Source organism: Taurulus bubalis (assembly GCF_910589615.1).
Source record: "Taurulus bubalis genome assembly, chromosome: 2".
NCBI classification, from domain to species: Eukaryota; Metazoa; Chordata; class Actinopteri; order Perciformes; family Cottidae; genus Taurulus; species Taurulus bubalis.
In genome coordinates this window covers 40,459,715-40,475,311 of record NC_136590.1, presented here as the reverse complement: position 1 = coordinate 40,475,311, position 15,597 = coordinate 40,459,715, and the positions used below count along the sequence as shown (strand labels likewise).

Sequence of the window (15,597 nt, the reverse complement as noted above, 5' to 3'; positions counted from 1 at the left end):
GAACCATGTTGACATCACACATGTTGGTGATGGATGACAAAACCTTTTTTATTTTATTTTTTTGTCATTTGTTTGCTGTTCAAGGTGGTTGTTGAACAAAACCAAAAAGGCCAAATCTGTGGGCTGTTTTGTCTCCAATGAGAGCATTTCCGCCTCCGCGGCAGCTCTGCCTCAGATGAATGTTTGCATAGCTCCGTTTTGATTCCCTACATTTTTAAATGTTGTGTATGAAATGAAGGCTCCTTCATGTACTCATCATGTCTTCTTCCTTCTCTCCGCTGAGGAGGGCGTCAGTGAAAAAAGGCTCTTGGGCTGTTTGAACTCCGTAGATATGAAATGGCGTTCTGGCTTCAAAAACTGTGAAACACTCACGAGAAACGTTGTCCGCTTTACGTTTGTGTGTTTGTGTGTTTGTGTGGACGTTCGTCGGTGTCGGAAGTTGCAATATTGTTGTCGTCTTTGTCGTCTCTGGCATTCCCCTTTTATGTGTGTTTTTGTTGACCTTGTTGGAAAAAAAATATTTAAATATTTGCACTTTTCCACTTGCAGATACATATTGAAGTTATTATTATTACACACGCATATATATAAATATATAACACTACTGGTACCTGCCAGCTGTTTAACATTGTATCGTCTATGATCAAGGAAAGAGCTGTGGTCGACCTGTAAAAGACCATGTTTACTGTGTATCCGTCTGTTCTCAGTCTCCTGTGCTTTTGATAATCAATCTGCATGTGGCAGCATTGCAACTTTGTTTTTGGAGATTTCTTTCTTTCTTCTTTTTTATAAACTCAAATATGTTTTCATTCAGCTGGAACTCTTTCTCCCGTCTGTGACAAGATGTTGTGAGAACTGTGTCTGATGTTGCTGCTGAAGCCCGTCATGAGAGCACAGGAGCAGCTTTGTCTTCAGGACCTTCTCCAGAGGCTCAGTGGTGGAGGATCTCTAGCTGCCCTGGAAGAGGAAGCGTTTAACCCTCCAACCACAGGGCGGTCTCTTCATACCACAGCTACGTATTCAGCAGCTAATAGTCTTCTTCAGTAAATGATTGCCTCTGCAAAGGTTATGTTTTCTTAGTGTTAAGCATTTATCCAACGCTTTTTAAAAAACGATTACATTACCATCAGTTACCGTTTAGAAAGCTCCGAAATGTGTCAGTCGATCCTTATAGGCCACACCCATTTCCAGCTCGCCTTTTTTCATTTTTATTTCAAAATTGTTTTTTTTGTCAATTTTTTAGAATGTCAGCTATTGAACGATTTACTTGTGACTGCTTTTGAATGGCATCTGCACATACTGTATAACTCTTAACAATATGATATACAATTTTGACAACAAAATGAACTGCATTTGGCCCAAAGGTGGCATTGATCCATTGAACGGTCACAACTTAAAGGTCACCCTCGATGACTCTTTCAATGCTGCAAACACAATTGGAGAAATCCCCAATCCGTCACACACTTGATTCTCCCAAAAAAACATTTCGGTGCAGATCTGAGTCCAGATACAAATGGAACATGAATATTTAATTGTGCATCCTTTCCGGAAGTTTGCTTCCTCCAAAGGCGTTTTCTCGCTTTAGTGCCGTTACTGTCGTGAAACTAAGAAAGCAAATCAATGAGTGCAGTCACACCACAGGGGAGCGAGTGACGGGAATAATGTCTCATGATTTCAGATCATAACTCTATCCAAAGGGGTGTGGGAGAGTGAGTTTGTACGTGATGTTCAGTCGGCGACGATCAGATCGTGTGTGCGTGTTTGAAAGGGTCGTGTCGTGCATTTCTCTGAATGTCCTGGCGTTGCTCGTATACTAACAGAAGCATGGCACGTCCCTATGGAATGCAGTTGTTACGATGTAAATATGTACCAATATATATATATATATATATATAAAGAAGTTATTTTTTTGCATGCTTTTTGTAAACCAAGACCTAATCAAAGACAATAAAAACAAAGAACATCTGAATTATCGTGACATTGCCTGTATTCCTGTTTGACTACTGGAGAGACACGCATACAAAACCCCCAGTAATGTTGCTGTGCATCTTTTATTGAACTGCAGATCACAAGGTGCACGCAGGGATGAGTCACTCCGACAGTGACGTCATCTTGTTTTGACAAGACAGCGACAGGTTGTGGATGAATCCTGTAAACACAGATGCACCAAAGTGTTCTTTTAACCCGCACAGATGAGGAAGGAGCTGGAGGTTACACCCAAAGTGTGAAACAAAAGCAAACCGAGCTACTCCCCAAGGGAAAAAAACTAGACCAAAAAACAGGTACACATATAGAGCTGAGCCACGCTAAGGCTCTGCATACAACAGTGAGGGTCACAATCACTCAGGATGTTGGTGAGGATGTAGAAGATGCTGAAGAAAGAAAAGGACGCGGAGAAATGTCTTTGAGACGGCGTCCTGTCCGATCCAGAGTGCATGCGTGTCCCGTGTCGGTACCGCTTCAAAAGCGCCACCTCCAAAAGTCTTCTCCCAGGTCACTTCTGCAAGATAAACGTAACATCAGCCGTCGCAGAAAATCAAAAGCTTTTATTTATTTATTGTTGTAGTAAATGCATGAATCTTACTTGAGATACCTCTGTTTCTGTGCTACATGCCTCCGAGTCCGGGTCCTGTGGGATAAACGCAACAGGATAAAGGACTCATTTAGGACCTCTTTGGAACGCAGAAGAGAGGATTCTCCTCAGCAGCACACCACAGAATACATGGAGAAACTACTCTACTGTCTACGTGCACTCACGTTGGGCCCGCCAGTGCCTTGGACTTGTCTTGCATTTGCTTCGAGGGTGTAATAGGTGCTTGTTTCTAAACCAAGAGACTCGCTGTCATGCTGCAAATACAAAGACATGTTCCGCCTGTTTTCAGTTAAAGAGGGGAACTGTTTCAGGGGAGGGATGGGAGAAGATTTCATCTGGATCAGATAGTGCTGTGGAGCAAGCGTGGATGATGCTAAGCTGCTGGTGAATGGTATAAACACAGCGTGAATGTGAAGGCGACTGCTCCTGGGTGTCTAGTTCGGACAAATGTAACATTCCTTCACAAGAATTGAAATTCATCCAAAAGATGTTGGGATAAAGAATTGCACTGTTGAATGTCTGGGGTTTTATTTTTATTTTCTTCAATCAAAAGCCTCTCTGCTGCCATCTTGTGTTCAAACTTAATGTTCACAATCACAACAGAATTGGTGTGCGTCATAGACCTTACCTGTGCATGTGTGTCTGTCTGTTTGAACTTCATGTTCTTGTAAAATTCTCTTTTTGGCAGCAAATAGAGCAGCACCAGGTCACAGACCACGGTCGCCTGTAACATCAGAGGTGTTGCAGTTCACATGCAAAGCATTCAACGGATTAATAAACAAACTATATGGCGGGGAGTCGGGCTGCAACGTACCACTCCAAAGATGCCCACCCCGGAGCCTATCGCGGTCAGCGTTGGGATGATGTCAAACTTTCTGGCCTGTGTGAAGGACGGAGATCAAATGATTCAACAACCACGTGACAGAAATTCACGTGACAGAAAAAAATGTCATGTGTGTCACTCACCAGTGACTGCACGATGATGTCGAGCCGGATGCCAAACACTTTGAGAAGGGTTCTCGTTTCAGTCGTGTTCTCCAAATAATGCTTTGCATACCTACACACAGCCACGGGGACGATCACATTATGTTAGGTCTTTGGTAAATATTTGGTAAATATTTTCTTTTGCCACATATTCCCTATCCTCTCGATGAGATTTATGTCGTTTAGGAGCTTTAAACCTCTGCAAAACTCAAGCGCCTTCAAACTCTTGATTAAAAACCTTTTAAATAATGGGATTCGAATTGTGAATTTTCAAGCTTTTAAATGCCTTATGAAAGGTGGATGCTATCAAATAGCTAATGTAGCTGCTATCAGGTAGCATGATGTCGTTCGTTCACAGCTGAACCTTTTTACACTAAACTAACGTTAGCTTTTTATGAAACTTGCGCTAGTTTTCTGCAGCGATCCAAAGAAAGACTCCCATTGGCTCTTGGTCAAGGGAAGCCGATGGAAATAAAACATTTTTAAAAAGCAGCTTCGTGTCAAACAAAGGTTTGTTCAGTTTTGAAGCATGAATGCAATCAGCAGAAGTAAAAAGAGGATTATCTATTGAGGTATTTTGTGTCGTTGAACAAAACGTTCAAATCTCTTCAGCTTGTGTTAACCACAACCCTTATTTCATACATCGAACCAAAAACCCATTAAAAAAACAAATGTCCTGGTTGTCTCCTTTGAGTGCTTTAGACGTGTCCCTGCTGTCCTTGTCCCTTCCTGTATCGGTTTCAATGGATCCATTGAGCCTGGTACTTATAGTCATATGTCCACTTTTTGAAAACCACTGCATCCCTCCAACCCTCTGATTGTTTGTGACTTAAGAGTATCAGACCTCTGTTGTTCAACATTTTGGGACATACACTGATTCGCTGTCTTGCCGAGAGTTTGATGAAGAGCTTGATGCCGCGCTCGTGTCTGTCCGATCCGTATGAAGCAAAGCGTTAGCTTAGCTTAGCATAAAGACTGGAAACGGGTGCAAACAGCTAGCATAGCAGTGTCCAAGGGGAACAAAGTCCACTTACAAAGCACACACGTTTTTATATTGTTTATTTGATTGTAATATATAGTTTTATAGGGTGTTATGTACGCCCCATAAAACCAGTACGGCTATTCCCCCCCCTTCCTGTCTTTATCTAAACTCAGCTAACCGGTCGCTGGCATAAATCTTCTTTTCTCCTTAACTGTCAGTGAAAAAACAAATAAGTGTATTTCCCAAAATATGCACATCATATAAGAAGTACTTCTGCAGCGTAAAAACACCGGGGTCTGTTTCAGTGCAGGGAAGAGCTGCGAACCTGAAGTTGTAGCCCACTGAAGCTCTGTTTTTGTCGGTCTCCGCAGGGTTTCCGTACAGACCGTGGAAGTTGTACTTTGGTCTGCAGTGTTTTAAGTCCACGTCCAGGTTACATGTCCAGTCCACCACGATACCGATGGCCCCTCCCTGCCAGGATGCAAGCACATCATATACAACAATACCAGTCTCCATTATAACACGGGGGAAACAAAACACCAAGAGACAACACGCGTGCAGCTGTGACGAGCTGGAGGTTCCACCTGAACAATCAGTGTTGAGTAAAGATCAGCTGACTCACCACTCGGGCTATTGTTTCGAAGTTGAAGCCAGACAGTTTAACGATGTCTCCCAGTCTGAATATGGGACACAGTGGAGCGTCCTTTGGGTCGTGGAGGCATTTGCTGATGTAGTCGGCCTCGATGCCCTCCACCAGGTTGCTCCTGAAACACAGTTGGTCATGAGAAGGCATGGCTAGAAAACATAAGAACCTCGAAGTGCATTTGGTTGTTCATATGATTTCTGCATTATATGTTTGTTTGTTTTTTAAATCTTAAAGTAAAACTGAGAAGAAGAAAAAATGGTCAATTTAAGGCACAAAAACGATGAAGAAATTTATTTTCTGAGTTTAAAGACAAAGTACAACATTTCGTTTGCTTTTACCAACCACAAGAGTTTGAAACTTTCTAACTTAAAGTTCTACTCCAGGGATTTAGTGACATACTTTCGAAAAGTCTCTGGACTTGTGGGAAAAACATTTCAAAAAGAAAAGTTCAAATTAGTGCAGTAGAAGCTGAAATATCCTAAAGTTCCTAGAATGAGTCAAAACACAAAATCCTACAGTTCCCATAATGCAATTCAGATCTAGGCTAAAGCTGCGACAACATATCCAACATTTCTATTTATCTACAGTTGGAAAAATGTATAGCATCTGTTGAGCTAAATTTAATTAAATGGGTAATCACCTTGAGACGCCAAATATGGGGAAGGTTACAGAATTTTTGATGAACAGTGTGTAGTTCTCTGCAGACATCAACCTAGGAGGACTAGATGGGAGTAAAGAGTAAAGAGAAGAGTGTCAAATCCAACATGTTGGAGTGCAGAAATCCTCACAATTGATATTTCTTGTGCACGTAAAATTGCACAAATCCAGACAGTCGACGGCACGGAATCGTCACTAAAAATCTCAAACCTGCAGATTGAATAATTCAGTGTGTCCACGTACTCTGGTATGTTGTGGTCGTTCTCAATGGGACACCAGGCCAACACCTCGCAGGTCTTAGTAGCTTCCACGCACACTCCCGTCATCTCCCCTTGTAAATAGAAACACTCCAGAGTTCATCATGATCACCAGACACAAAACTTCAAACAGCATATTTCTTTTTGAGGAAGCAGCGGGAAAAAGGACAAGAGTGCCCTAACGTTAACTTGCATCGCCCTATCTTGAATTGGCATCGACAGCAAGCGAAAAGCAAGCGCTGAAGTAGCTCTTTCCTTTATCTCGCCCCCCATCCTGACATAGAATCTCTCTCCATGTGATTAGCTTTGTCGCTATCAGTCTCTCTCATCGAGTGCTGGTAGAGTTCACGGACAGTTCTGCAGCGGGCGTTTGCTCGCTCTGCTCAAGTGGAGCCCAACAGTCTATTTGTCTACGGGGGGCCTCCCCTCCCCCACCACGTGTTTACTTGTCCACGAGCGCTGAGACAGTGCGCCGCCTTTGAAAGCGTTGCTGGTACCTCGAGGTGAATTTGATTGGTCTGAAACAGACAGATCTAAAGCTCTGGCTAACATCGGTCTTATTGAAGTGGATGTGGGGCACAAAGGGCTTGAAAAGGCTCCGAAGGTAACCCCGGGACAGATGGAGGACAGTAAAATTGACGAAACCGCTCTTTGAATTCGCCGTGCAATGTTTGGCCCTATTAAAGAAGCTCTGGTCTGACTATTTGTATTCGACGTCTCTGTGTGCTTATGATTCATGCCTGCTCTTATGCACAGGAGTTATTGTAACACCTGCGATTGTATATACAGCACATGCAAGTGTCTGCTTGCTTAAGGCAGGGTTTTACTCCAATGCTCACTCACTGTCTGTGTGTGTGTGTTTGGTTGTTAAGACTGAGGTTGTTGACCTTAATCCCTCTTTCTTGTTTTTGTTCTCGGCGCTGGACAAGAGCAGCGCACGAGCTCCATCTAAATGTTTGCCGTCGCTGACTCAGACGCCCTGTGTTTTAGTGTGTCTACTGTGTGAGCTCGTCCTACAGGAGTTCTCTGGAGCCACAGCCCTCTCTGCACACACACGCCGCTCCATCGTCTACCTCCCCCTCGGTGCATCTTGGTCCTGTCACGTGGCTCTAAGAAGTTCATATTTGAGAAGGGCTGAGAGCAAAAGCAGACGACAGAGGGCCAAAGATCTGGATAGATCTGCGAGGCCACAGACGGTTCAGTGAGGACGGCTGGTGTCACACACTGTCGGGCCGTCAGGATTTACCATGTCCCGTACGTTTGAAACTCCCTCCTTCACAGTCAGAGTCGGAGCTGCAGCTGTGCTTGCCTTGGAGCTGTTGAAAACGAGAGATTGGGGTCAGTGGGTGGACATGACATGGAGACAACAAAGTTCTGCATTTACTGTGATGTCTGGCAGCGCACAGAAACGGCTGTTTATGTCCTCTTGAGGCCATTTAGTTTGAAAAAAAAAGACGCTATTCAACCGTTACACAATTACAGAAACAGTCTTGGAATGAGACGCGATTCTTGTTTAGTTTGACTATTTATGGACACGTTTCAGTCGGAGGGCCAAGGAGAGACGGAGGGGAAAAGGTTTCCGCCTACCTCCGGACACTTTCCCATCTTCTGACCTTCAGTTATGATGTAGTTTGTCATCACCACAAACGATGAGTCTCCCTGAGGATTATAAGAAGTGATACGTTACTTTTTTTTAATCTCTTTTATTTATGACATAAAATTCCATAACAAAGGATGCTGTAGTTGCTCGGCAACATGCTTATTAAGTTTATTGTAGACGGCCTGTCAAACATTGATCAGCTGTGTCCCACTGGTCGCCCTGCAACGATAACTTTTAACTCCCAAAAAGTCCCTTGTTGTTTATTCTCATTGTGCATTCTCAGCTGAAAGGGATCATGTGTTTTTTTTGCTGAGTTAGATGTATCGATCTTGTCATCTAACTCTTGGCCAGGAAGTGAATACAATGTGCAAACATTTTACATAATATCTTGAGTGTTTAATCTGCTTAAAGAAAATGCGCTGGACGATTTCTTGGCCATGAACAAAGAGTTCTAACACTTTGAGTCATTCGCGCTGTACCGCTGTACCGTACGTTAGCTACAAGCTAGCTAGCAACGGACGTACTGCCCGACAGTGTGTTTCCGGGACAGCGACATGTAAGGTGATGTCATTGATACACTTTGGCTGGATCCTCAACCACAATATACTATTTTTGAGCTATCGACCGCTGAGTTGATCCTCATATTCAGAACAAAGTATGAATATTATTGAAGTTTGACTCAAACTAAAGCGCTTAGTGATCAAAGTGAAAGGCATTATTCCTAAAGAGACCTTTTCATCTGGGTTTATCATACAGGACCATGTGCCAAACCCACTCTGAATTCAAAAAGGCCTACGCCCAGATCTCAAAGCAAACAGACAATCTTCCCTGTGTCTCTTTATTTCTTTCCCACCGATAGCAGGACACAGTGACATGTTAGGTAAACAGAGAGACATACATCTAAATACATGATGGGAGTCTGTCTTTGTTTGGTTGTTTGACCAGTTTAAAGGAACGACTTATGGAAAATAGGGAGACACTTAGATGTCGACAAAGCCAGATTATCATCCAAATGTACTCTCATTGTGTGTGTGTGTGTGTGTGGGTGTGTGTGTGTGTGTGTGTGTGTGTGCGTGCGTGCGTGCTTCATCCTAGTGTTGCCACTGTTTGTATCTGGCCTAAAAAAACGAGCCAACACGGATGTATTTAAAAGCATGACTACACCTCAAATTTGTCACGAACCGACCGCCAACCAGCTTTTTCTTCAAAGAGCTTCGACGTTGCTTGCCTGACTCAGCCTGATGTTTATTCACTCTGACAGTTTGATGCACGGACTGTGGGTGCTGACTCCACGACATCTGACCCAGATGTGCTTGAATCCCAACGCTGGTGAGTGACTTGCACCAGGTGCAAAACAAATTCTTGACCAATCAGGAGTCGTGCAGCCAGTCACCAACCTGCGGCGGGAAGACGTAGTCGGCCACATCCCAGACCCTCTCGGTTCCGTTTATGCTGGTGTAGCCCACTCCTTTCATTTTGGTGAAGACGGAGCTCACTGCTATGTCTGTGGACTGGTAGCCTTTCTCGTAGATGAACACATACCTGTGGGAGACACAGAGAGCATCGTATCAGCCAGCCATGCGACCCCGCAGGCAAGGGCATGTGCAGCGGTGATGTGGACATTCTGCGCTCCAGTCCCGCGTGCCAGCAGCAGCCCTCACGGGGACCCACGTGCAAAGTGATTGTCGCTGTGCAATGTCACGTTGCTCGTTGAATCTTAGAGCGCAGACATTTACTCATGCATATTTCAAAGTGATAACTTGTCAGTTTAAAAATATATTGCAATGCTCCATCACAGGGTTGAAGCAAACTGTTAACGCTTAGTTCATTACTAATTATCCAGTATGAATTAAGGTTTCTTCTATATGTACATTTAATATGTTTTTAACTTTTACAACAGCACCATTTCTGTCACCTTCAGTAGTTGATCTTGAGAAATTGTTCATGTTTATTGCACCGAAACAGGGAAATGAGTACCGCCTTTGTACCACAGCTGCGGTTAAGCAGTGCTGATCGTTGCCCATGAGCAATAATGAAACTTTACACAGTGGGTAATTCTGAGGAATATAAATGCCATATTGAAATGGCAGCTTCCATGTCTATCAGTGTGAACACAGTCAATCTATATCCTCTTCCAGGAGAACTGATTGTGATGAAGATAACCAGTTTTCTATAATTAAAGGTGCAGTCAGCGATTCTAATCCCATACACTGTTCATCAAACTCAGAGAATATATCCTGCTGTTCATGCTGTCGTCCCAAAGTAAAAGTAAACCGTGGCATTCTCTAGTTAGTGTCGATTAGTCGGGTGACTCACATGAGTTTCTAGTCGTTTGTCACTCAAGGACAAACTCACTTGTTTTACCAGTTATTATACGACCTAACTTTTAACAACAGTCGCTCAATAAACTATGTCACTTGCTCCGAATGCAGGAATGTACAATGCCAATTTTTCTTCCTGGCGACTGGGCTGGTAAATCTGAGAGGGTGTATGAGTCCAAACAGGTGGAACCAGGATCGAGGGACTGCGGCGGTGACCAGCACGCCGTCATCGTTCCTCACATACGCCGGTGGCGTGGCCCACTGTGTCAACATCGACACACTGAAGGTGTTTGGCCGGCCATTTGTGCCAACCTTCAGGCTACCTCGCCAATACACTGGTATGTCTTGTTAAAATAAAGATACAAGTCTGATTTCAAAATTAAAGGTATGTGTGTGTAATGCTTTAAGTGGATATATTAGTTAATTGGAATTTAGGGGAATAATAGTAAATTCATCTCTGAATTATGCTCATTGTGCAGGAACTAAGATACGTGAATGCATTAGGCATGGGAGCATATCGTTTTTCTACCGTGTGACAGAGAATATTATTTATGTGTGTTTGTGTGTCTTTCTGCTCTTTTTCATAGGTGAGCTTATTGGTGTGGACTATTTGTTGAGCCAGACTGGAAAACCCCTGCAAATGTTCCCAGACTCAGAAGAGACGGAGAATATGTTTGAGGATGTGCACGAGGGAGCGGAAGAAGAAGAAGAAGAAGACGACGAGGGCTTCCAGGAAGACACGGTTTCAAGTCTCCTGGAAAACCCATGCCTCTCTGCCTCTTCCTTGGCTGTTGCCTCCTCCACCTCGCGGCCTGCTGCGTCCTCCCTGGCTGTTGCCTCCTCCACCTCGCATTGTTACTCTTTGGCAGGAGTTACATGAATATGATAGAGAGAGGATCGTCTTTTCTGCCAGGCATCAAGATAGGCTGGTCACGGGGAGATTCAGGTACCCGAAAAAGTGGCCTGATTGTTCCCGCCTGATGGAGGCAATTTTAATAAGGCTATGCCTCCTCCACCGTAGTCCAAAAAAGATAGGGACTAAGACGTTTTCGAGATGGGACTTGATTGTGCAAGACTACCGGATGATCAGGCAGCGCATACTTGGAAACGGCACAGTCATGGAGCAGACCACCCTGCAGCTGGTGGATGTGAGCCACACCACCGTGGTGCAGTGGCACAACCAGCGGGTCAAAAAACAGGACAATTCCGTGGTCATGCAAGGTATAACAACCCTGTTGGAACCGCTCGCGCGTGGCTACTGACCCTGTTGCTTGCCCCGATAAGCCACTGACACAAACCCCCACCTTGCCGGGCCCAGACGCACTTTTGGCCAGGCCAAATTGAAACGGAAAGCAGAGCGGCAGCTCCTTCCTGCTCCATCCCTGGCCCCTCCGCCCACAGCTATGGCCCCTCCACCCACAGCTGTCTTTCAGTTCCTTCCGCCATCCCTGGCCCCTACGCCCACAGCAGTGGTTAATTTTCTTCCGCCATCCATGGCCCCTCCACCAACAGCTATGGCCCCTCCACCCACAGCTGTCTTTCAATTCCTTCCGCCATCCATGGTCCCTCAGCGTCTTGTGCGGCAGTTGTACCCTGCTTCACCCTCAGGCCATCAGACAATTGCTCCTGCTCCTGTTCTTGCTCCTGCCCGCAGAAAGCTGACCAGAAAGGTCGCGCACAACACGTGCAAGAAATGTGGGCAGTTTAGGATGGCAGAGACTGGCCATAGCCAGTATAAGGGGACAATATACTGCCCCTCAAAAGAGACTCTATCAAAGGAGCAGTGGCTCGACCAGCAGCGAACCAAACAATAAATGTTGGCTGTGTGTGTGTGTGTGTGTGTGTGTGTGTGTGTGTGTGTGTGTGTGTGTGTGTGTGTGTGTGTGTGTGTGTGTGTCAGAGATAATGCACGTTTCTGGCAATTCAATACATAAATAGTCTGTATGTTATACCCACATGGGAAAGCCTACTTGAAAAATTAAGAGTAATGAGTATTTACTCATTTAATTAAGAATTTGTTGTATTATATGTTATTTTATATTATCGTGGTGTTTTTTATATAGTTCTGAGTGGTGTTTTGTACATTTTGTCCTGGCTTGACATTTTGGCTTGACAATTTTAAATAAAAGTCAGCTGTAAACATGTAAATCACTTTGGATAAAAGTGTCAGCGTAATGTAATATACTTTATTCATCCCCAAGGGGAAATTAGTTAAATTAGCTAAATAGTTGGGGCTCCTTTCAGATGTCTATGAGTTGTTAGCAGTCTACACGTCTACACTTCTCACATGGTTTCATTTAAATGGCCGTCTGAGGCCCGAAGTGCACCTTATTCAAAGTCTCACAAAAATAACAAAGATTAGAGAGAACACCAGATAATATAGTACGTAGCAGGGCACATAAAGTAGATGTACTTTTAGCAGCAGTGGCATGCTTTACACATTGATGCATCCATATTAACAACGTGATAATAATAATATATCAGTTACAGGGGCCAATTGTTCGTAGGACATGTACTTTTTCTTTCATGCCTTAACGTATACATTCTGTTGATGGGATTTAGAATGCTGGCCGTTGTAACAGAGTATTTCTACATTTTTCCATTGCCGTTTTTACCGAAGCAAAAGGATCTGAGTTGCACCTGTGATGACAACGTACAGATTTGATGTTCCAGGTTTGTTCTAGTTACACTCGGCCGCAGTACTTTTTGATTTCACTTTCTGCAGAGTAAAGCTCCTCCTTGTGTGGCTCTATCTGTGTCTGCCCAGGAGATACAGGAACAGCTGGTGGGCACTGGCAAGATACTGCACACACACACATGCACGCGCAATACGCACATGCAGAGCTATTTCATATATTGTGTGAAAAGCAATTACCCTCCAGCAGAAAGCTACAGGGCAGCATGTACTACAGTGAAAGCGCCTTCCAGCAACAGATGAGCGGAAACATCCTTCAAGCTGCAGACTGAAATACAAGGTAGCGTTTGCACAATGAGCTGAACGCCACAACTTCTATCAGTTAGGCAGATCAAATCGTGGAAGTTTGAGCTCACATTCAAGATGCAGGGGAGGGAGAAGAAAATAGAGCACATTAATGGAATAAAGAAACCCATGAGCGTGAAATAATGGAGGAATCTCCCAAAACAGCAGTCTAAGTGAGATCTGTATCTGCTCCGACAGAAGCAGAGGAGGAGGAGGAGGAGGGAGAAGAGGCTCCTTGATGTGCAGAGGGCTTTTCTTCCCACCATACTGTGTCTCTGAGATTAGTGTTGAATGAACTAAAATATATATATATATCACACTTCCGCTCATCACGACGAAATGCAAACAATAGATGGGCATTTTTGTCGACTTAAAAGTGACGAGGCGAGAGTTAATTATGGTTTGCCGAGCCTGCTGCTCTCGCTTCCGGACTTCCTTCAAATTGATTTTTCAAATATTTACAAAAAACATTCATGTGGGATTAGTTCTTTTTTTTGTGAGATTTACTCAAATATGAGGCCAAGTGTGGACACTTTTTCATGCATGAGGATGAAGTTGTCAGTTAACGAAAGCACACAAATGTACCTATAAAATAAATGAACCAACAACTACGATAAATTCATATATTTTTTACAGATTTAATCAAACAAATGTAAGTAATAGATGTATTTGCATCCAATCAAAGGTTAAAATGAGATCTAACATGCCTGACAAGACAACCAGTGAGAGATACAGGCCGACTTCTGCTCCGACCCGAGGAGGAGAAGCCTCATAATCACATCTCATCTCATGCCCATCACCAACAGGCAAGTGGCCGGTGGGATGAAGGCAGAAGAGGGACCTCAGTCGTGCACCTTAATCGCAAAAAGAGACAAAACCTCTGAATGTCAGTGTGCCTGTTCCCTTTTCTTCTTTTTTTTCTTTAATACCAGCGCACAGAGGAAACTTAAAATCCTGTTTCACAGTTCCCACTTTAAGACTTTTTCAAGGTTTGAAATGAAAGAAAATGAGCATCCACATTTGTTGTGGCCTGACTGTGAAGATTGTCGAGATTAAAGTGCCATGACCAAATCTATGGGCCCCAAAAGAGACCAGTGGGGACGTCTTATTCATTAAATATGAATAACTTGGAGAAGATGTTTTTTAAACGTGTCCGTCTCTATCACGTGTTCGGTCAGCGTCGGCAGCAGGAGGTAACGTGCGTCCGGGCCTTGGCGCTTGGCAGCGGTTTGATTGTTATGAGTGTTAGCATGTGCCTCAGCCTGTTCATCACACGCCGCTCCTCAGGTTCTGCTGCTCGCAGGTGAACACACACTCGTACACGAGCGCAGACACGCACAAGTGAGGTCAGTGATTAGTTTCAAACTAATTCAAACAGAAATGCAACGAAAGAAAGAAAAAAAAACTCTTCCTGTCCCAGAACAAGTATCCATGACTCCAACATGTCGAAGCATGAGTGTAGAGATGAGCGTGCGTACGATAACACGCACGCTGTATTTTTTTTGTCTTTCAATTTGAGAAGCACATTTAACAACATATCACGCTATTCTGCCTTCTGTCGTCACTCAACCTGTCACTGCTGCACGTCTGTTTGCAGTTCCTGTTTGCAGAGTCAACAGGATACCTGGCAAGTTACAGCAAGTGTGTCTCTGACCATCGGTGGCACCCACAAGGGAGAAGTCTTCCCTTTATGAATTATGTTTTCATAACAATTTCAACAACATGGGATGCTTTTTTTCCCCCTCGTGTAAGCAGAATAAAGACATCAGAGTTATATCACTGGTTGAAAACAACCCAGCAAGCCAGCGAAAGAAAAACAAGTTGTTGGAATTTGAAAGGTCACTGAATGGTAATTTTGCATCACACACCGTCACTCCACGCAAGTCCTAACATGACGATGCAAAGCAAAGTCTGCCTTTCTGAACAGCACAGGAATGACGGATGAACAGGTCGGGTCTTACCCAATGATGTAGGCCAGGACCCCCAGCTGGATCAGGCGGCACACCACTCCCACCCTCCGGTTCCTCACCAGCACCTGGCGCGGGGTCTCGTACTCGAAGAAGAAGTCGGAGAGGGCGTTGGTGATGTGGTTCTTCATCTTCTCTCATCGGCTGGCCCCACAGAGAGGAGGGTCTCTCTCTCTCTCTCTCTCTCTCTCTCTCTCTCTCTCTCTTCACCCCACTTGCATACAAACACCCCGCTTCTCCTCCTGGTCCCCTCTGCTTTAGTTCCTCACTGGTTGCGAGCGTCCTCTCTGCCTCCTCTCATAAGTAACGTCTGACGCGCTTCATGAGAAGTCCTCAAGTGTAGAACTTCCTCCCTCCCTCCCTCCTTCCTTCCCTCCCTCCCTCCTTCCTTCCCTCCCTCCCTCTCTCTCTTTCTCTCTCTGCACAGGGTCACTCTGTGTCAGTCCCTTTACGTGCCTCCACCCAGTCTCATCACTGCTGCATCCCCTGACTCTTTTTTTCCTTGCACCCTGTTTTTGTTTCATGCAGCGTCGCAAAATTGGTGAAAAAGAAGCTTTGGAATTTACTCTTGACTCAAATAACTCAACAGCTGCCACACACACACTGGACC

General features: G+C 44.4%; 1 protein-coding gene across 5 annotated transcripts; it reads right to left on the bottom strand.

The window, feature by feature from the left end:
- Positions 1–2,032: 2,032 nt before the first annotated feature.
- Positions 2,033–15,223, bottom strand: p2rx1 (purinergic receptor P2X, ligand-gated ion channel, 1). 5 transcript variants are annotated; one of them, XM_079233690.1, is made up of 14 exons: positions 14,982–15,223; positions 9,117–9,261; positions 7,707–7,778; positions 7,366–7,435; positions 6,106–6,193; positions 5,846–5,926; positions 5,182–5,323; positions 4,885–5,030; positions 3,560–3,650; positions 3,408–3,473; positions 3,222–3,317; positions 2,758–2,847; positions 2,585–2,629; positions 2,033–2,500 (listed from the first exon to the last, which is right to left on the bottom strand). In XM_079233690.1, exons 1-14 carry the CDS (start codon positions 15,116–15,118, stop codon positions 2,495–2,497), a joined length of 1,275 nt encoding a protein of 424 aa, XP_079089816.1. In that variant the 5' UTR covers positions 15,119–15,223; the 3' UTR covers positions 2,033–2,494. The 5 variants fall into 5 exon arrangements, with proteins under 5 accessions (XP_079089816.1, XP_079089817.1, XP_079089818.1 ...); XM_079233691.1 differs by having other exon boundaries at positions 2,594–2,629; XM_079233692.1 differs by having other exon boundaries at positions 7,378–7,435.
- Positions 15,224–15,597: the final 374 nt, after the last annotated feature.